Below are 22,532 nucleotides of genomic sequence, written 5' to 3' on the forward strand. Positions count from 1 at the left end.
TTATTTAGTGAGAATTGTTTTGAAAATGTTTTTGTTATATTTTCCTTAATTTTTTATCAGTTTTTGTCAATCTTTGCCCACCTTTTGTTGCGCCATTTTTTTGTTTTTCGTTTTTTTGTCCTTTCTTTTTTTTGTTTTTCGTTTTTTTGTTCTTTCTTTTTTTTGTTATTTCGTTTTGTTATTTCGTTTTTTTGTTATTTCGTTTTTTTGTTATATCGTTTTTTTGTTATTTCGTTTTTTTGTTCTTTCTTTTTTTTGTTCTTTCTTTTTTTTGTTGTTTCGTTTTTTTGTTCTTTCTTTTTTTTGTTATTTCGTTTTTTTGTTCTTTCTTTTTTTTGTTATTTCGTTTTTTTTTTTACGTATACAGTGACATTAATATACGAAGGGAAAACACCCACGCAACCTTAACGCAGGTGCAAGTAGCTAATTGTATTAGAATTTCCTTAACCTGTTCAGGTGATAATTTTTATTTTACATTAAAAAAAAAAAAAAATTAACATCATAGATATTGCAAAATTTGACAAGGAGTTACTAAAACGGGACTTGTCGTTAAAAGCCACCTATCATCTATACAAGTTCATGAGTTGCTTGTTATGCTTAATTTTTTGTTTTTTTTTTTTTTTTTTTAAAAAGGCGAAAAGTAAATTTGTTAAAAATGTTCTTGACACATTTATCTTGCATGTTCAGGAAAAAAAAAAAAAAAAAAAAAAAATTAAATAAAAATAAAATATGTGCGCAAATTTTCACGTAATAACACGCTTAAACAGGGTGTAAATGGAAATAGCATATTTTACCAAATAAAAAAAGAAGTAGCTTCAAACGAATGTTTAATTAAGTCGTATTGGGCACAATGCTATGAAAATAGTTGATGTAAAAGGTTTTGGTTAAGTGTATTGCCTTGTTCAGTGGTATACTATCATTAAGTTGTATATTTTCCTTTAAGAGTTCATCCTTATTTTGTGAATTTTCAAAATGTTTTATAATTTTTAATAAGCTGTTGAAATATACTTGATCGGAATTTTCTATTTTAATAAAATTTACAGCTTCCAATAAATTATCTAAGCTGAGAAAACGTTCCCCTTGGAAAAATTTATATTTTTCTAAGTACGTAGATTTTGGTTCTGTTAAGTGGAATTTTTTACCAATAAAATTTTTAGCGTCGTCTTTATGCCTTTCGCTAGTTACTGTGCGGATATTGTTATTGTCACTAATATTATTAAATTTCTTGCTTTTTTCAAATTTATCTTTTAGCAAACATTCTAATTCTTTAAGTATAAATTCGATGATATTATCTGGTTTGATTATCAATATTTTGTATAATAGGAGAACCAAAAAAGCAGACGTACTGTTCCTTTCTAAATAAAAACTCGGATCATTGTACTTTTTCTTAACCAATATGCTTTCCTCTACTAGGTATAAAGCGTCATTATTTTCACTTGGGTATTCAGTTGGATGTTCCCTAGTCTGTTCGACTGTCTTTCTACTGAACTTCCCACTTCCGTATTTATTCCCTTTATACGATATTTTCGTTTTTTCTTCCTCCTCTATTTCTCTATCTTTGTGTGTGTCTAGTCTCTTTATTCCTTCGTCAAACCCTTTCAGTTTCTTTCCTATCTTCACCATCGTACTTTGTGAATTATCTTTTCGTTACCGCTACTGCTGTCGCTATTTCTATTGCTATTACTGTCCTTGCTTTTATCTTGAAACTCTTATATGACTATTGTACTTCTTACCAGATGAAAAGGTCCAGAAGCGTAAATGTTCATATACGCTGTATGTGTACATGCAAACATATACATATATATGCAGCGTAAATGTAAGTACGATAGCATTATGATTCTCCTTACATGCACAAAGGCAAAAAAAATGTTTGTATTTAAAAAAAAAAAAAAATTAGACTAGTGTGTATGCGTCTATTTCGTGTATTTATTTGTACATCCATCTATTTTATTTTATTTTATTTTATTTATTTTTTTTAATTTTTTATTTTTTGTGAAACTTTTCTGTAAAATTTTAATTCCTTCTTAATTTTTCACTTTATTTTGTGCATTTAGTTCATTTTGTACATTTCGCACATTTTGTCCATTTCGCACATTTTGTACATTTCGCACATTTTGTCCATTTTGTTCATTTTGTTCATTTTGTCCATTTTGAGCAATTTCTTTTAACTGACAGCAAGAAAGGGGAACGTAAAGTAAGACTTTCAAACGGTCTTTTACATACCCATAAAAAAGAGGAGAACTATAAGGCATTATAGTAGATATACTGAATATGAAGTAATATTATCTAATATACACACATGCGCACAAACAAATAAGAGGCTTATTTAACTTATATCATAAAAAAGGGATAGAGGGACATAGTTAATACGCATAGAAATAATACAAGGATGTGTGTGCCATTGTGCATACGTGCAAGCATAGATAAAATTTATAATAAAAAAGATTATATATATAAAAACTTAAAAGGGAAAAAGATTTAGTTATAGCTTGATAAAATACTTCTTGATATTATCTATATTTATATCGTCATAATGCAATGCATCTGCATACGAGTATACATTTTGTTGAATTCTAATTAGTTTAATTAATGTGGCATAATTTTTTAACGAATAAGCAAAGTCTCGTATAAGACTTCTTATATATGTACCTCCTGAACAATGTATTTGAAAATCCAAAAAGGGAAGTTCAATTTCGTTTAAATATTTTATATAGCTTATGTAAATTTTACTTGACTTAATATGCACAGGAATATTTTTCCTTGCATACTCATACAGTCTGAGTCCCTTAACCCTTTTGGCCGAATACAGTGGAGGCGTCTGGTTTGTCCACCCTGTGAAATTTTTCAAGTTTTCAAGGATTTTACCCCTGCTAATGGTACCTTCGTAAATTTCGCTATGTTTAACTGCATCCTTTCCCATCATACCCCTTGTAAAATCATTCCTATGCATCACTCCACCTTCTGTCTCACTACACCCTAACTTCACTTCCTTCACTTTTGTTATGTTCCCTTCCCGGTCTAAGGTGTCTGTTTCAATACCGAAGATGGCTAAGGCTAAGTAAGTTTTATAGCATTTTAAAAAATCTGTTAATTTCTTAGTTCCTTTTTGTACTCCTATCATTAAAACTCCTTCAGCAAAAGGGTCTAATGTACCCCCATGACCCACTTTTATATTTATTTTTTTTTGATTTAACATAGAGAAGTACTTTTTTAAAACGTGTTTAACCCTCTCACATACTTTCATTGAATATAAATTTACTGGTTTGTAAATGTTCAGAAAGCCGCCATATAATATGTCATCAATACTTGCTTCATTTTTATTATTTTTTTTGTTCTCACTAGGAAGAGGTAGTCTCAATATTCTACTACTGCTTGTTTGAAGTTTATTGTTGAACTGGTTTATATACGTATCCACTGAATTGTGCAAATTCATATTCAAATTGAAGTTTACATTCGGACGTTTATCATGCGTATTGTTATTATTCCATACTGAACTGTCAGGTTTTCTTGCTCTGTTCAGGTCATTTTTCCTTTCCTTTTTAATATTTTCCTTTTTAGTCTTTTCCTCCTCTTTCCCTTGAGTTTTTCTTTTGACAGAATTATTATTCTCCTGGCTCAAATTAACGGAAGCGTCAATGTTACTTCGATCGGGTAAGCTTTTTTCGTGCGCTTTGTACGGATCATCCTTTACATTTGGGGATGTTTCTTGAAAATTTTTCTTATCATTGTCGTCCTTCTTGTAGTGACGGAGGGAGATACTCATTCTGCCAGCAAGTGTTCTGTCCTCCTCATTTTTGTAATTTTTCAAATTATCATTTTTTTTTCCATCCCCCGTGCTAGTACTTTCATTTGTGTAAAATAGTTTACGTTTATTCTTGTAATGAATTGGTATGGAAGAATTTAATAAAAGGATTGCTACATAACATGACATATATCGCTTCACAAATTTATCACGTGTATTTGTGTCCTTGCTCAATTTTTTTCTGTTATTCTGAAGGTTAAGATAAGCGCTATTTCTTTTTTTATGATATGCAGAGACGTATGCGGGTATGTATAGAATACATAATAAGAGAAGGAGATATCTGCTCAGCATTTTAATGTGCTTCTTTGCCTCTTACCATTACGCATCACTAGGCAGCACTATGCAGCATTACGCAGCATTACGCAGCATTACGCATCACTAGGCAGCACTATGCAGCATTACGCAGCATTACCCAGCATTGTTTTTATACGAGCTGAATAATTTTGCTTCAATGAAGACCCTTCCCTTAATAATGTTTTCGCCATTTATCCCGTTATTTGGTCGTCCACTTGGTTTCTTCTCATTTGGCCGCTCATCCATTTGGTGCCTGTTCGTTTTGCCGTTTACCCATTCGTTCATTTATTTATTTGTTTATTTATTTGTTTATTTGTTTATTTATTTGTTTATTTGTTTATTTGTTTATTTGTTTGTTTATTTGTTTATTTATTTGTTTATTTATTTGTTTATTTGTTTGTTTATTTGTTTATTTATTTGTTTATTTATTTGTTTATTTATTTGTTTTTTTATTTATTTATTTACATATTTATTTTACTATATTTATTATTTCTTTTTTTTACATAGCTAGCTACTGGTATGAATTGGCCCTTCTTTACTATGCCATTTTGTCGATTTGCAAAACATAGTGGTAATTATCCCCCCACACACACATTAAAACGAGGAAAAAAAATTGTAATTATTTTAAAATTTTGGCAAAAAAAAAAAAAATAGGCATCTTAAATTTTTTACATTATAAATAAAAAGGGGGGAAAAATACTTTTTTGCATTTTTTTATTATAAGATAATCTGCTTGTTCTTTCCCGTATTCTGTTCATCATTCTGTTCAGCATTATTTTTGCATTCTGTTCAGCATTATTTTTGCATTCTGTTCAACATTATTTTTGCATTCTGTTCAACAATATTTTTGCATTCTGTTCAACAATATTTTTGCATTCTTCCCTTTTTTTTTTTTTTTGCAGCGCTTTTGTAGCATGCCACTATGATGCTATTAGCTTGTCATTAGAGAGGCATTAACATACCACTGGATTGTCATTAACATTCCCCATTAATGTATGTTCGCATCGTACAAATAATGAAAATATAACATTTGATTTTTTAATTTTTTATAAAAAGAGAAGAAGAATGTTCTTCATTTGGGATAAGAGAAGAACTGACCATGATTTTTTGAAATTATGTTCTCATTTTTGTTATGTATATAAATAGGTGTGCGACAAAAACATAAGATGCGATGCAATAATGACGTATCACAACACAGTTGTGCAGAAATACAGCAAATTCGTTTTTAGAGTTAGACCTGTTGTCCATTTAAATATGTTTGCGGCAAAAACTGCTCACAAATGTGTGCAAGTTTTTACCTATACACGAGGGTATCGAAGTATATCTTTTTGTACGTGTAAAATGGTGTAAATTGAAATTTACGAAAAAACGGCAAAAAAAAAAAAAAAAAAATCATGAAATGAATGTATATAATAAATAACTAAATGAATGAATACATAAAAAAGGCATACGAAAATGCATAAAATAAATATATATAAAATAAATATATATAAAATAAATATATATAAAATAAATATATATAAAATAAATATATATAAAATAAATATATATAAAATAAATATATATAAATAAATATATATAAAATAAATATATATAAAATAAATATATATAAAATAAAATATATAAAATAATAATAAATAAACATACATGAAATAAACATACATAAAATAAACATACATGAAATAAACATACATAAAATAAACATACATGAAATAAACATACATAAAATAAACATACATAAAATAAACATACATAAAATAAACATACATAAAATAAACATACATGAAATAAACATACATAAAATAAACATACATAAAATAAACATACATGAAATAAACATACATGAAATAAACATACATGAAATAAACATATATATGATGTATATAAAAAAATTTGCTTATTATTGGGATGTACGCGCGACCAATTGGCTATACGAAAATGGAAAATAAAATCTTAACACATAATACGTCCCTATGCTCAAAGCAACTGTGAGTGGTAGAACGGACGAACATTTCGGGAAGGCGTAAATGCGCGGTTTGGAGGGCACGCTCTGTTCACATGTACATGTGCATGCTCATATAAACGCACACACAAACATATATGTATGTTGGTGCCGCGCGGCGCGGTGCGATCCTCGAAAGGGGCCTGCAGAGTCAGATTCTCTTATTCTCGAGTTGCATCCGCTTAATTTTGGCTTCATGGAGCATCCTTTCCTTTTGTATTAAGTGAGATGATTCCTCCAGGAGATCTAAGATTTTATTAATTTGAGGAGACCAATTATTTAATATATTTTCAGGATTTTTTTTTTGTCCAAATTTTATAATCCCATGTAATCTGTCAATTTTAGAACTTAGCATTTTATTTGAAACGAGTTCAGACAATAAACTTTCTGACTCATCAACAGTTGCATTTAAGAGTTCTGATAATCTATTTAAAGATATTTGATTATAACAATTCGATATAACATGAATATTATGATGCATTACTTTTTTTTTAAATAAATTCCATCTATTTTGTCCACCCACAAATTTTGTATCATTAAAAATAAAAAAGTTAAGTAGGTGTTCTTGATATGATAAAGGCCATACTATTAAATCTTGATTAATAAAATCTTTAACAATTTGTTCAAATATTGGTATTTCTTTTAATTTTTTTTTTTCAATTTTAACTAAATTTAAAAATTTACTCTGTTGTTCATCAAATGGTGAAAGAACTAAAAAAATTATATAACATTTAAGTTCATTAATCCAAAGGTTTGGATCATTTAACACAATATTTGTATTAAACCGTTCTTCATAACATGTTGCTACATCTGAATATGACTCTTCATTAATGTAATATTCAATCATATACATATAATATGTTAATTTCAAATCGGCAAACTCATCTGTATTTAAAAGGGATGGATTTATTTTCCTACTTATAACATGGCATCTAATATAATCCTTTCTTAATAATACTAATCGCATTTGTTCTAATATATACACTGTTTTATCTCTTTTATCCATAGATATAAATGTTTCTACTTGTACCTCCTGTAATATATTTGCAGCTTCTTCTATATTTCCATCATCCTCTTTAATTTTTGATAATATTTTTATTATTTCCGATCTCTCTACCTCAACAAAAATTTTTCCTTCACTAATTGCACATAACGTATTTATTAAATTTAACTTTGTTTCCTTATCCTCAATTTCGTTAATCCAGTTTTTACACAAATTTATCATATCAATTATAGTTCTTTTTAACTGACCCCTTTTTTTATTAAAAAAAACTAAGTACTCACTCACCTTTTCGTAATTTTCCGTTTGCTTGTATTTATTTAAAATGAAACAACAAATCTTGCTCGTCGATGCTCCGTCGTACGACTGCCTGCATTTCTTCTCCAGCAGAATGAGCTCCTCCATAACTAGCTCGAAGTCGCCTACCTGTATCCGGAGAATAGTGCGGGGGCAAAAATGGAGGAAAAATGAGGAAAGAGAAAAGAAAATGGTAAAAAAATATGTACAAAAGCGATTACATAGAGGAATACACACACGAATATATGAACGAACACATGAACGGAAACAATAACAAATTATGAAATGGGGGAAAAACCATAACGGCATTGCGACTGAGGAGCATGTATGTGTTGTATACCTTAAAGCAATTCTCGGCCTTACTCAGCAACTCGTCTGTTTCAGCGCTAAAATCCTGAGCTATTCTTGGGTCCGTCAAAAGGCTGTCATGATTTCCAATAATTTTAGCAGCACTATCGTCCATTTTGTTCTTTGTTTTTCGTTTTTTGTTTTTTGTTTTTTCGTTTGAACTGAAAATTATAAACTTAGGCTATTTGTGCTCTGCTTGCGAGGGTGTATATTGCAAAGTTTACCATATACATGCAAGTCCGTACACAGATAGGTATGTGCAGGGGTGTATATATATGCATGTATGTACTATGAGAATTTACACGTTAAATGGAGCGTTGTACACAGTTTTACGTTGTCCAGGTTCAAAATCGAAAAATATCCTTACACGTAATGGGACTACACGTACGTATATATGTAGGATGCACGTGTAAGTCTCATACGTATATATATGCATATAAACTTGTGAAGGTACGTGCCCATATACTTATACATACGTTTGCACTTCTTAACTGGTGTAAGGTAGTATGGCTTGAGTTAACAAAATGTCAAATAGGGGGACATATATTTTAATTAGTTGCTCTTTCGAAACATTTATTACAATTTTCCTCAAATTGGAATTTTAAAATAAACATAAATCAAAAAATATAAAATATATACATGCATACGGTACATAATACTTACATAATACATACGTACTTACAAACAAAAGAAATATATATATTTTTTTGAATCATCTTTTGGGCATTATTTTTCTCTGCCTCGTTTTGTTTTAGGCGAACGTTTTAGGTAACAGTGGAGATATTTGTCATGCACTTCATAACGTTTGACATATTCCTTTTCGCTTTTTTTCGCTCTCTTTGGCCCATGCAATGATGGTATTATTATTATTTTTTTTTTTTTTTTTTCTACTAAACGCAAAATTTATTTTAATTTTAATTTAATTTTTTTTTTTTTTTTTTTTTTTAAAGTTGTGCTTCCTCTATTATTTGATGATGTATTGCCATGTGCATTAACAAATTTGAGAGTTCTTTTTCAAAAAAAAAAAAGAAAAAAAGAAAAAAAAATTGTTCTAAGGATTGTACTTATATAATTATGTAGTACATATATATCCCTTACGCATATTGTCGTATAATTTACATATTTATGCACATGTACAGGATGTTGCATTTTTCGAAGAATGGATAAGAATGTTCCGAAGTGAGTATTAACCTTTTCAGATAATGAGAGAGCTTGGCGAAATTGTAAAGTGGAAGGTTTTTCTTCGTTTGAACGGTTTCATATATATATATATATATATACGTATATATGCATGTATATATGCATGTATATATGCATGTATTTACGTAAGTATATAAATATGCACGTATGTATGTAGAGAGGAAGAATTGTAATGAAAAAAATATCCTAAATATGAAGCTCAACTGTTGATGTCCCACCCCCATTTTTGTGCCACGTATTTCCATGTGTATATGTATATATACACACATATATACATATATACGTACATACTTACTTAAATACATACGTAAATACATACGTAAATACATACATAAATACACACATAAATACATACGTAAATACATACATAAATACACACATAAATACATACATATATGTTGTGCCATTTGAAAGTGCCAATCGAGTGAACATCCCCGAGGTTTGAACACTGCAAAATGTAGTTTTTCCCCATTTCGTTTTTATCCTATTATTTACTTTTTTTTTTGAGTACACCATAATATTATTTAAAAAAGGGGACAGACGTACCGCTTCGTACGTTTTGCTTGGTCATGTGCAAACGTATTTACCCGTTTGGTAAATTGTAATTTAAGCAAGGGTGTTCAAAATGGGGGAGGAAGATTAGCAGTCTACCTGATGTTTGTGTTATGTGTGTATTATGTGTGTATTATGTTGTGTTATGTGTGTATTATGTGTGTATTATGTTGTGTTATGTGTCCATTATGTATGCATTATTTGCTTATTGGCGTATATATATATATTTTTTTTTTTAACTAGCCAAAATTTCGCGCATACAAGTCAGTGAATTGCCAATGGGGTAACGGAAGGATATGAGCTCACTGTTTACCTGAAATAATATATAGGAAGCTATGTTTCTGTTAAACATAGTGTGTAAGAACAAGCATGAGCTACTAACATGCTGTTACAGGGGACAAGTACGAAGTTATAGCAATGGGGAATATTCGTCATATATTAGTAAAATTTTTAACAACATAAACAATAAATTAAAAAAAGAAAAATTTGAAGAGAAAAATGAAGGAAGTGAAAAGAATTTAATTTATATTTATAAGCAATATGAGAGTGTGATAGCAAAACTTGAGTACAACAAAATGATGGGAAGAGATCTGTCTTATTGCATGAATATTTTATCAAAAATAAAATTTTTTAAGGAACACAAGTTCTGGATAAACTGCTGTAATAAATTAGTTAAAGGTAAAATGCTACACCGAATAAACATGCAGAGTTATTATATAATAGCTAACGCCTTGAGTAAGGTGGATGTTGTATACAGCTGTTGCCGTAAGGGAACACCATATGAAGAAGCAAATGGACGGTTCGTATTTTTCTTGATTCCCCCCGTCGATGAAAGGGGTAACATGAAAAAAAAGGAGAAAAAGGAAAGTGGAACACAAGTAGAAGAAGAGGAAGAAGAGGAAGAAGTTGAAGATGTTAAAATGGAAGGTAGAATAAAAAGTAAAGCTAACGACAAAATGAAAAACAAAACTGCAGTAGACGTAGAATTTGAAGTTAAAACTAAAGCTAAATCTGAAGTTATGACTCGCCACCGGATCTACGAAGAAATTGCCATGAGATTTCTCATCGACATTGAGCGGATCGACATGGACGGAGTGAGCTGTATTTTGAATATGTTTTCTAAATTAAATTTAGATGACTATAATTTTTTATTCTATTTTTTTGCGGACTACTTTGTACATACCATGTTACAAGAGAGATCAACAGTATTGTTTAACGGAAAAATGCCTAATGAAAGAACTGGAAATAGTTTTGTCAACGAAGAAATTTATTCACTTGTTAATCCTAGTAAGAATTCATTACTAAAGGAAAGAGCATCATGTACCATTAGAATAGATAAACATAATATATCAAAGTTAGTTATCGTTGTACATTCACTAGCTAAGTCTAACATAGTTCATGTAGAATTTTTCTCATATGTGTGTGCATATTTTGAAAGGTACTTTACATATTTAAATAATTTAGACATTTGTAATATACTGTATAGTATGGCAAAAAATGTGGATACGTTATTCTTGAGGAAAAAATGGGAAAACTCATCTTTACATAAAAGAATATCTAGTGAACATTTTGACTTATATTTAAATGCAATTATAAGAAGGATTAGCATGTATACAAATTCATACCATAACAGTAAGGACCATATATGCACAGTACAACGCGTTTATCATAGTTTTTTAAAAAAAGACTATGCGTTACTTGTGAGTAGGGTATTACATAAGGAGGAGGGAAATCCTTCACTTTTACTCGACAAACTTCTTAACCATGTGCAGAGCGAATTGGTGCTAAACAAACTGAGCCCTGTGCAAATTTCCTCTATAGCTCTTTCAGTAGTAAAATTAAAGATAATTTTATCTATAGATATATATTACGCATTTATTTGTAGAATACATTCCTTGTGGAAATACTTTTCTCTACGCAGCATCGCTGATTTTTTGTTTTCGATAAGTGAAAAGAATATATATGACAGGCAGGTAACTGTGTTATTAACTTATCAATTTATCAAATTAGTTTATGAAAAGTACATGAATGCTATAAACAAAAAAAATTCCAATTTAAGGAAAAATATACATTTAATTAAACAAAATGCGGATGGTATTTACTATTTGGGTAAGTCATCTAAACGAGTTACATTCCTAGATGAGAAAGAATGCTCACTGGTTGTTCGAGTGTTTCAGTCATTTTGCAAATCATTTATACTGGTGAGTAACTCTTCCTTTGTGAATGACGATCTGGAGCGATGCTTCCCGTATAGCCTCCGCCATGTAGTTCCTGTTGTTGGAAGTAGCACTAGGGAAGAAGCGGTGAACAGGGCGCAAGGATCATTTACAATAGTTGGTAATCATAAAAGCACGGTAAATGATAATGAAAGCAATGGAAAGGAATCTTTTGACATGTTTTCAGGTATGGGAAATGGACAAAATTTTGCAGAGCAACATGAACCGTACATATGGTATAAGATGAATTGTTATCCTGATAGTAGTTCCCCAATTTTTACTATCTTTGATAAAAATGCAAATTTGATTAATTGGTATGCCCTTCGTACCTTTTATCTATGTCTTGTTCAACATTTTGACATAATATCTTTTGCGAATAAATGTTTGCTTTGTTATTTTTCTGTAAATATACCATATTTTGTTTTCCCTATACGGGTTAGTAAAACAGGGACTTGTGGGATAAACGCATCTTCCATAAATCATGATAGTAAAGATGTGCTCAAGAGAGACAATAGTATACCTTTTAACTTGCAAAAATCAGATAAAACATGTACATATTCCATTTCTAATCGTTTACAGTTTTGCTTTTCTTTTTCTGCAAAGATAATATTTCATCTGTTATATATTATGAAAGTAGACCAACAGTGTGAAGTTACCTCTAGGCAAATACTCACTTGTCTTTTATGTCTATATTTAGAAATTATTAACGTATGGATTATACCAAATGACCATGTAAAATGTTTGACAAAAGGAGGGCTACAAGTGATTAGGACATACGCGAACAGTGTTCATAAAGAATGGTACGATGATGTCAATTATAATACAAATAGATTTATTTCTTGTTATTTGAAGAATATGAACACAAGTGTTGTTCACATCCCATGTTTAATAGATGTTTCAACTCGTTATAATGTTTTTTATTTCGTCTCTCTAAATATACTTAGAAAAATTAATTTGTTCCTAGATTATGCTAAAAGGAAAAATTATCAGCAAAATGAGCTAGCCTTATCATCTAGTAAATTTTATTTTTTTTATTTTTTATAAAAATAGCCTACCTATTTTGTATCTTCACAGGCGGAGATGAGTCATTACATTATGTTACTTCTGTATATATATATATATATATATATATATATATATATATATATTTATATATATATATATTTCAGTACACCTGACCCCTTTTGCAGTTCTTTCTTAGAATCTCTTATGCTTTACCTTTTTTTTTTCCTGTTTTGTAGGAATTCATAACGAAGTGTATAACTGCTTGAGATTGGTTATTAGCACCATGAAGAACAAATATAGAAAAGGGATGAAGTACCATTCCGAGGTGCTGGTCGGCCCGTTTGTGTTGGTTAGTTCCAGAGAGGGGAAGATTTTAACGATCATTCGTTAAACACTTACAACTGACATATATTTAATACCATTTTATTACAATTTCGTTGTAATTTTAACCATATTTTGATGCATTTTTTTTTTTAATTTTACAGGACTGCGTGCTTGAGGTTTAGGAAGAATCGTTTTTTCTTTTTTTTTTTTTTATGTAAGATTTGATGAGATGTTTACCATTATATTTATTTTCTTCGACCTGTTAACACGGTCAAAGGAGTTATGCATACATTTATACATGTATGTGTATAAACATGTGCGAATGTGGGCGTTGCACATGCATGTAGAAGTGAAAAACAAAACTAGGGCATCTTTAATTTTTTGGAAGTTATAAAAAAAAATTATCTTTTGTGTAATGTATAACCCATAACATACATTCAATGTACAACCAGCAAGAAATGCGTAAAAATGATAAAAAGTTGAGAGTGCTAATGCACATATAAAATTGAAGAAAAATAAGCAGAAAGATAAAAAATTATATGATCGACTGTGTTGAACTGTAAAATAGCTAACTGGGAAGGTTTGTCGAAAAAAAAAAAAAAAAAAAAAAAAAAAGAACACACACAAACATAGAAAAGACTACGAATATATACATGCATACATACCCAATACTGGCGTACATATGTAGGTACACACAAATTTGTGTATAGGACAAAAAAAAAAAAATTAGCAAAGGGTAAAAAAGGCTTAGAGTACGTAGTGACTTACGTGTTAGTAATATACGGAAGGAGAACAACATAAAGATATATATTATATGAAGTGGATGTAAAATAGTTAAAAGGCTTTTTTTTTTTTCCTCCTTCTGGTTAAAGTAAATTCATTTCCATCTTTTTCTTTTTTGAACAAATAAGCAGAAAGTTTAAGCAAAACACAAAAAAAAAAAAATTATATATATATATATATATATATTCCTAATTGTGCTCTCCTTTAGTCAATAAGATAAAGACACAACATGAGGAGGTAAGAGGAGTAGGAGAGGGGTTATCATATAAGTTCCACCCCTCTCCCCCTCATAACTGTTATCGGATGGGTGAGAATAACAACTGTTCGTTGTTCTACCAACTGTGTAACAAGTTGAGTACGTATGAAAACTTATTTGCAAAATTAAGTTCATTTTTTAGCACTTCAAAAGAATATGGACGTGATTAACATTTATAATGGGATCAAGCTTTCATAAAATTAAATTTGCATGTACACTCCCCATTCTTATTATCATGCGAATGGTTATATGAATAGTCATGCGAATGGTCATATGAATAGCTATGCGAATGGTCTTATGTATAGTCATGTGAATGGTATTATGTATAGTCGTATGGATAGCCATATGAATAGTCATAAAAATGTATGCGTTTTTGTTACTACTTGAAATTTTCCTTTCTTTCATTTTTTTTTTTTCTTGATTTTTTTTTATGATTATTAGTAAGGATAATAACACTGGAACGGTTTAAAGCTCTCATTAGTTCTTTGCATGTTTTGATATGTGCACTCTGGCTGTTTACGTCCTTATGTTGTACCTTCATAGGGGAGTAGTTTTTAGCTCCCACTTCTTTCTGCATACTCCATTTTTTAGGTAACAACTTATTACTTTTTTTAGGGTTCATAAGGGTATAAACACATTTCGAAAGGTGCGGACTATTTGTTGAATATCTTGAAAATTTTGATAAAATTTTTGGCATTTTTTCTTTTGAGCAGTTATATTTGGATGCATAATTTTGTGTACTTTTATTTTTTTGGCATTTGTTTTTTTTTTTTGCTTCTAATTTGTTTAAGACTGATATGGTATTGTGCGTATCGTCAATTAAGTTGTCGGGATTACTTCCACTGTTTTCCTTCTTCGTATTATTACTGTTTGTTCTTTCTAATATGTTCAAATTTTTCACCAAGGTATTATTCTCATATAAAAAGGTTCCTCTTCTTTTTTCATCATTTATATAATACGATAAGGAAGAGCTGTTCCTAGTACTTCTTTTTCCCTTTGTTGAAGTACCGCTAGAATGTGTTGAGCTGTTAGATAGCGCTTTTTCTCTGCCATAGATACACATAAATTTATTTTTATCGATATAGTTTATCTTTTGCTCGTTACCCTTGTTAGTAGTACCATTCACTATGTTATGATGGTAAGTTTTGTTTTCACCATATTTTATTTTTTTTCTATCATTCGGTAGACGTTTTGCTCTTGTGCCTTCTTTTTTAAGGATATTTAGGCTTGCGTTTTTGCTATTATTATTGTTATTTATATTTCGTTCATAAGACTGTAAGGTGTTTGTATTCTTGTTCTTATTTGAACAAATGTGCATACCTTTTTTTTGTTCTTTTTCTTTACAGCAGTAGTAGTAGTTATAATATGGATGTTTCGTTAAATGCAGTTTTAAATTTTTCTCTTTTTTTATCTTAGAATATGGAATAGTAAAATTTATTGAAATTTCTGAGAATCTTTTTTTTTTTTTTTTTTTTTTTTTTTTTTTCTTTCTTCTTCATTAGGCACCTGTTCTCTGATAATCTTCTCTGTAGTAGAATTTTTCTTTTCGTTTTTGTCGTCTTCTTCACAATTGACACTTTGTAAAATGCATATTTTTTCTTGATTAGTTCCTTTTAAAATGGATGAAGTATTGTTAACTTGTGTTTTTTTAACACGTTGTAACTTTGATAATTCTTTTTTTTGCTTCAAAAATGTGTAGGTGTGTTGTTGTATAGTTTTCTCTGAACATGGATTTAATAATGCAATTTTTTTTTTTTTTTTTTTTTTTCCGCTTATTTCTGGTTATCTTTTCCATTTTTATTTTTTCTTTACTTTTTTCTTTTAATTGGTCAGACTGGGTTTTCTCTTCTTCTGTTTTCTTTTCCATTTTATGATAGCTTAATAAATCATGCTGACACTCATCCAGTTGTTTGGCTAGGTTAAATAATTTGAAATATTTTCTTTCAGAGGGTGTAGAGAGTCCCATGGATGGATGCTTGTGCGTAATCTCATGTAAGATAAGGTTCTAAATGTGTGTGCGTTTATGTGCATATATATGCACATATATGTGTGTATAATGTATATATATATGTGTGTCCTTATATGTCCGTATTTATATGTCTGAATTTATATATTTGCATTTATATGTTTGTATTTTATTTATTTATACATTCTTACAGAGCCAAACGCATCAACGGAAAGGGATGTATAGAAATAGTCAAGAATAGATTGTGAATAAAAAGGGACATACAAATTGTGAATTGGTTTTTTTTTTTTTTTTTTTTTTTTTTTTTTAACTAGCCAAAATAAAAAAAAAAAAAAAAATCTTAACAAATTGTTCTGATAAAACATGAAAAAACTTTTACGCTAAAAAGGACATGTTCTAATTATAGGTGAAAAAACGGGGTGGTTCGTATTTTCAAAATATTTGCATAAACGTTTATAAATAATTAATTAGCGGTGTTTAGCACACTTGGTTCAATAAAAAAAGGTAAATAATGCATGTATATAAGTGCACATGTACATGTGTGCTTGGAGGTACGTGTATCTATATATATTTCTATCTATATATATTTCCATATATATATACATATATATGACGCATATAATTACGTGAACCTTACGTCTATGTATAGGCTTGTACTTATGCATATACACGTATGGGTGAGACTTATAAGGAGAAGGGGCATATTCGAATAAATTTAAAATATCACGTAGATCATTTTATTGGGGAAACTGTGCAAGGGAAAATAAAGAACCATTTTACAAAAAAGGGAAACATACAAATGTAAGCATATAAATGTAAACGCGTGAACATAAACATATGAATATAAACATATGAACATAAACATATGAATATATATATATATATATATATATACATATGTACGTACATACATATGTAAGTGCGTGTAACTGCCAAATCGTACCTTCTTCTGCGATGTTATAGAAAAAGTAGGAAACTATAAAATGACAGCATATAACATAAATTCAAAAAAAAAAAGCATAATTGTGCGTTGTTACTTATATGTAAACGTCTTTTTAGTTTAACTTTTGGTGGATCAAAAAATGAGTGTAAAATAGGCACGTTGCATGAGCATTTATACACATGTGTGTACTTATATATTATAAATAAATATATGTATACATACATATACGCATACACATGAGCATACACACACACATACACATACGCACATGCATATAAGCGCGTACATACACACATATGCGCATTTCTTACATGTAGGAAAATTCCAACCACAAATGCGTAAGAACATAATACAAACGCTTGCACCATTTACCATCCGCCCCCCACCACTTGAGGAGGGAAGAAAAATAAACGTATACTTTTAAGATACACGTTAACAAAAAATTATTTGAAAAATGTACACATCAATTTTTAGGAAAAAAAAAAATAAAAAATATATAAACATAAAATAAATAAAATAAAATAAAATAAAATACGTAAAATAAAATACGTAAAATAAAATAAGTAAAATAAAATAAGTAACATAAAATAAGTAACATAAAATAAGTAGAATAAAATAAGTAAAATAAATTAAGTAGAATAAAATATGTAAAATAAATTAGGTAGAATAAAATAAGTAAAATTATAAAATTTAAATTCCTTAACAAATAAACAAAAAAATTTCTTTCGATTAAGACTTGCATTATAATCGAATAAAGTTTGCTTTTCTGAAAATTTAATAAAGCCCATTATTTTGTAACTTATACTTTTTCTATATTTTTTTTTTTTTTTTCTTGAGCCCAAGATTTTTACTTGGTTATACCGCATGTGAGAGCTCCATGTGTGCTAAATATATTACACATATAAATTTACACACTTACGAGTATAAAATATAAATAAATAAATAAATATATATATATATATATATATGCCTTTAAATTACTTCTGACTTCTCACAAACAAGTGAAAAAAAAGGGGGCAAAACTTGTTTGCAAAGGGACAAGTAGAATGATCTTAAGTAATTTACAAAAACAAATGCAAGCTGTTACACATGGAAAAAGTCCACAAAAAATTTTACTGTGCTTATGATTAAGACATGCACAAAAGAAGAAAAGACGTAGCTTTATTACACTTCGTTTTACTTAATTATACTTCGCTTTACTTTATTATACTTCGCTTTACTTTATTATACTTCGCTTTACTTTATTATACTTCGCTTTATTATACTTCGCTTTATTATACTTCGCTTTACTTTATTTTGCTTTATTTTCCCCATCCCCCAGTTCATCTGCTTCCCTAAAATGGAGTATATACCTAGTACTTTTGGAATATCCTTCCACAGAGATAATCAAAGCATAGCTAATGGAAGAGATGGTACCTAACACTTAATTTTTAATACTTAAAAATTTGTAGTACTTGACATGGTTATTAAGTAGTAATGTACGGAATTTTTGTTTTTCTTTGTTGTACTTTTTTTGCTGTGTCGTACATTTTTTTTTTTTTTTTTTTTTTCTTTTTTCATTTTTCGCATGGCTATGCATCCCTAGCTTCTGAACTGCCTACACAGTTGTCATCTTTTGGTTTTCCCATTTCATACTTAATATAATCTTCGTTTCTTTTTTTTTCATCATATTTATTTGGCATATCCAATGAGGGAGAATTCTCCTTTAAAGGATCACTAGTGCAGTTACTTCCTGTATGATCCACAGTGTTGTCCTTATTTTCTGCATTTAATGCGGTTACATTCGTTTCGTTTGAGTATTTATTTTTGTCAGTTTGTTGGTTTGACTTCATTTTATTATTGCCACTAATATTATTTGCAATATTTCCTTCATTTCCGCTATTACCACTATTGTGCTCATTCTTATCACTTATGTTTTTTCGAAGCTTACTGGTGAGACTATTTTGTGCCTTGCTTTTTTTTGCCTTTTTCGTCCTCTTATTTTTTTCTGCATTATATGGGTTATACTCCTCATCATACTTTACTGAATGTTTTCTGCCTGTGCTTTTACTTGTAGCATTGTCATTTTCATCATCTTTCGTTCTTTCCAAATCGAATAAATCGTACTGGTAGTTGGTACTGGAAAAGTTAAAAGTAGAGTTCGCGTTAGCAGTAGCACTCGCACTGGCATTACCACTAGCATTAGCATTAGCATTAGCAGTAGCAGTAGCAGTTGCAGTTGCACTGGCTCCGTTTGTGTAGCTACTACGATACTTCAAATTATTATGTTCTTCCATTTCAGAATGAAGATTTTTACTTTTGCTTGAATTGTAAAAGTATGGAGGTGTTTCCCCATTCATTTCCATCTCAGTAAATAATTTATCATATTGATTTTTTAATTTTTCATAATTATTTTTTATCATATACGATATTTGATTGTTTATACATATTTTTTCTCTTAACAATGCCATACACTGTTCTCTATCATGCATGATTTCGTTTAGGTATTCATTTAATTCTGTTTCATTAAATACGGTACGCGGTTTCTTAATCTCACATGTACCTTCTTCATCATCGGAATTACCTTTGTGTGTGTGTTCCTCCATTTTTATGTAAGTCAAGGTAGTCGCATTGTTATTTTGTTCCCTATTGTTTTTATGTTCCCTCTCTTTTTTAACTTTTCTATGTTCACTACTGTTTAACGCTGATTCGAATGATCTCACTTTTTGTGAACCCGTACTTGCTACACTATCATACTCCCCTTTCGTTTCTCCCTCCCTATAACGATTATTATTACCGCTAATGTTATTACCGCTAATGTTATTACCGCTAGTGTTATTACCGCTAGTGTTATTACCGCTAGTGTTATTACCGCTAGTGTTATTACCGCTAGTGTTATTACCTCTATCGTTATTACCGTCATCGTTATTGTCGTAGTTATCCACGTGACTGGCATATTCGGACTTCACCTGTACCTCGTCCTTTCCATACTCATCCAGTATTTCCTCCTTTACAATAACTAATTTCACATTTGTTTTTGCATTACAGTAGTTATCAATACCCAAGGTAGGCAATGCAGCTGAAGGTTCAAGACTATCACCCATAACAGCGCTATCTTTTTTATTCTGTGCATTTTCTTTTAATATGACATAAGAAGATATGGATGTTGCTTCATTATTACAATTTTTGTTCTTCTTCCTTTGTATAGTAATATCTTCTGTGTTTACACTTCCTTCATTTGATCCCGTTTTTCCTTTATTTTTTTTTTCAGAAAAATGATGATCACTTTTGGATAGATCAAGGAGAACATCTCGTTTATTTCCATCTTTGTCTTGTTCTATCATTACATTCATAGCAACAGCGGCAGTAGACGAACCGTTATTCCTACTTACATATTCATTGAGGGAGTCCGATTCTGCATTCGACTCTACATTGTTATTATGTTTGTTAGAGTATTTTTCTAATTTAACCTTATGAATATAGTTTAAGTTTTCTAAATATAATTCTTCTTTTTCTTGAATCGTTTTATTAATGTCATATTCCTTTTTGTCAAGTTCTTTCATCAAGAAAAGTAGTCTATGTAAATATCCCGTTAGATGAAAAACACTGTCCATAAACACATGAAGTGAGTCCGACATTGTAATATTCTTTTCTTTTTCTCATTATTTTTTGCCGTCCGACAGTTAGCATTAGGTGTGCATCAATGTGGGAAGTGTATACAATGTTACTCGAGTTAGTCGTGTTAGTCGTGTTAGTCGTGTTAGTCGTGTTAGTCGTGTTAGTCGTGTTAGTCCTGTTAGAAGCGTACGAATACTCTTCAATATGAACGAATTAAACTATTCAAAAAAGGTAGGTGTAAATATATATAACTAGATTTCACATATAACCATTTCAAAAGCATTTGCTTAATATATGAACTGCGATGACTATTATATGTGTGCAATAGTAGGTATTGGCAGCTGATATATGTATGGCCTTTCCGTTATAGGTCAAAGATTTGCACATGAGAACAGGTATACGTTGATATGTGCATGTTTATGTGTGTGTATGTATATATATGTGTGTATGTATATATATGTGTGCATGTATATATATGTGTGTAAGTATATATATGTGTGTATGTATATATATGTGTGTATTTATATATATGTGTGTATGTATATATATGTGTGTATGTATATATATGTGTATGTATATATATGTGTGTATGTATATATATGTGTGTATGTATATATATGTGTGTATATATATATATGTGTGTATGTATATATATGTGTGTATGTATATATATGTGTGTATGTATATATATGTGTGTATGTATATATATGTGTGTATTTATATATATGTGTACATGTATGTGTTTGTTTATATGTAAGCTTATGCACTACTTTAATGCCACTACCTCACGCCCGGTCCTTCATATTTTTGCACACGCACAGAGCAGGATCTACTAAAGATAAAATTCTTATATAAATTTCATTACCACCCTTTTACCCTCTTACACTTTCTACAATTGTAATTTTATCTAAATTTAATTTTGCTACTCCAGTAGTAACTCTGTTCTTAACACTAGTCCTAACACTGATTCTTGCTCTAATCTCTATTATTTTGTACCTGTACTTATGCAACTCTTCCCCTTCTGCAATTTCTCTTTTTTTTTCCCTCTACTACTTTCTTGTTAATGTACAGTTCTATAACTATTACAATATGGTTAACTGCCTTTCTTAAAATAGGATGTATTTTAATTTTATAAAATTTAAATCTCTATAATTTGAATATCTAAAATTATAATTTTTTTTTTTTATTTTTACAATATCCCTAACGAATAGAACACAACCCCCCCCCCACTTATATTTCGAGATCGTTTCGCTTAATGTTTAACAAAATTATTATTTCTCAAAAAAAAAAAAAAAAAAATAAATAAATAAAAATAAATAAGGGGATAAACAATTACGCAAACGAATAAATAAGCATATACACGAGTACGGAGCATTCCCTTTTAAATTCATAATTTTTTTCTTCATTATATTTTGTAGTAATGGTGGAAAAAAGGAAGTACTCCCTTGTTTTTTCATTTTTTATTTTCTTATTTTATTATTTTTTTCTTCTTTTTTTTTTTTTTTGCTTTTATTTTATTTTTTTTTAATATCGAATTTGTTCTGTCCTCCCCAAAGTGGTATTACATGAGCAATTTAATCATTTTATTGAAAAAAATATATACATGCATATTCGTACGTATGTATATGTATGGACGTGTGTATATGGGTGTAAGTACGCATGTACATATATATATATATATATATATATATATATATGTTATAAAGATGCATAGTAGCATAGGACTACGTAGCAGGAATGCAATTACTTTGCAATGGTACAACAACGTTCATTTTGAAAGAGACCAAAAAAAAGGAAGTTGACGATTAGATTTTAAATGTAAAGACACGTAGATGAAATTTCCATAACCACAAAGGACAAAAAAAAGGAAAAAAGAAAAAGGTGAAAGGGGAAATGAAAAAATGATCAAATAACAAAATAATAAAATAATAAAGTAGCAAAATAACA

At 29.5% G+C, this 22,532-nt stretch overlaps 6 protein-coding genes across 6 annotated transcripts; 1 reads left to right on the top strand and 5 right to left on the bottom strand.

The window, feature by feature from the left end:
• Positions 1–831: 831 nt before the first annotated feature.
• On the bottom strand, positions 832–1,623 carry PmUG01_00050000 (conserved Plasmodium protein, unknown function; the record flags this gene model as incomplete). The annotated part of the gene is made up of 1 exon (XM_029004055.1): positions 832–1,623. The coding sequence occupies one exon, from the start codon at positions 1,621–1,623 to the stop codon at positions 832–834; it is 792 nt and encodes a 263-aa protein (XP_028859033.1).
• An 859-nt stretch (positions 1,624–2,482) lies between these two features.
• On the bottom strand, positions 2,483–4,381 carry PmUG01_00050100 (tRNA pseudouridine synthase, putative; the record flags this gene model as incomplete). The annotated part of the gene is made up of 2 exons (XM_029004066.1): positions 2,483–4,010; positions 4,215–4,381. 2 exons carry the CDS (start codon positions 4,379–4,381, stop codon positions 2,483–2,485), a joined length of 1,695 nt encoding a protein of 564 aa, XP_028859034.1.
• Positions 4,382–6,249: 1,868 nt separating this feature from the next.
• RPN5 (26S proteasome regulatory subunit p55, putative) lies at positions 6,250–7,858 on the bottom strand (the record flags this gene model as incomplete). The annotated part of the gene is made up of 2 exons (XM_029004077.1): positions 6,250–7,524; positions 7,736–7,858. The coding sequence occupies 2 exons, from the start codon at positions 7,856–7,858 to the stop codon at positions 6,250–6,252; spliced, it is 1,398 nt and encodes a 465-aa protein (XP_028859035.1).
• A 1,972-nt stretch (positions 7,859–9,830) lies between these two features.
• Positions 9,831–13,107, top strand: PmUG01_00050300 (conserved Plasmodium protein, unknown function; the record flags this gene model as incomplete). Its single annotated transcript, XM_029004088.1, has 2 exons — positions 9,831–12,726; positions 12,953–13,107. 2 exons carry the CDS (start codon positions 9,831–9,833, stop codon positions 13,105–13,107), a joined length of 3,051 nt encoding a protein of 1,016 aa, XP_028859036.1.
• Positions 13,108–14,458: 1,351 nt separating this feature from the next.
• PmUG01_00050400 (conserved Plasmodium protein, unknown function) lies at positions 14,459–16,045 on the bottom strand (the record flags this gene model as incomplete). The annotated part of the gene is made up of 3 exons (XM_029004099.1): positions 14,459–15,490; positions 15,586–15,689; positions 15,892–16,045. The coding sequence occupies 3 exons, from the start codon at positions 16,043–16,045 to the stop codon at positions 14,459–14,461; spliced, it is 1,290 nt and encodes a 429-aa protein (XP_028859037.1).
• Positions 16,046–18,559: 2,514 nt separating this feature from the next.
• On the bottom strand, positions 18,560–20,605 carry PmUG01_00050500 (conserved Plasmodium protein, unknown function; the record flags this gene model as incomplete). The annotated part of the gene is made up of 1 exon (XM_029004110.1): positions 18,560–20,605. The coding sequence occupies one exon, from the start codon at positions 20,603–20,605 to the stop codon at positions 18,560–18,562; it is 2,046 nt and encodes a 681-aa protein (XP_028859038.1).
• Positions 20,606–22,532: the final 1,927 nt, after the last annotated feature.

Source organism: Plasmodium malariae (assembly GCF_900090045.1).
Source record: "Plasmodium malariae genome assembly, contig: PmUG01_00_27, whole genome shotgun sequence".
NCBI lineage: Eukaryota > Apicomplexa > Aconoidasida > Haemosporida > Plasmodiidae > Plasmodium > Plasmodium malariae.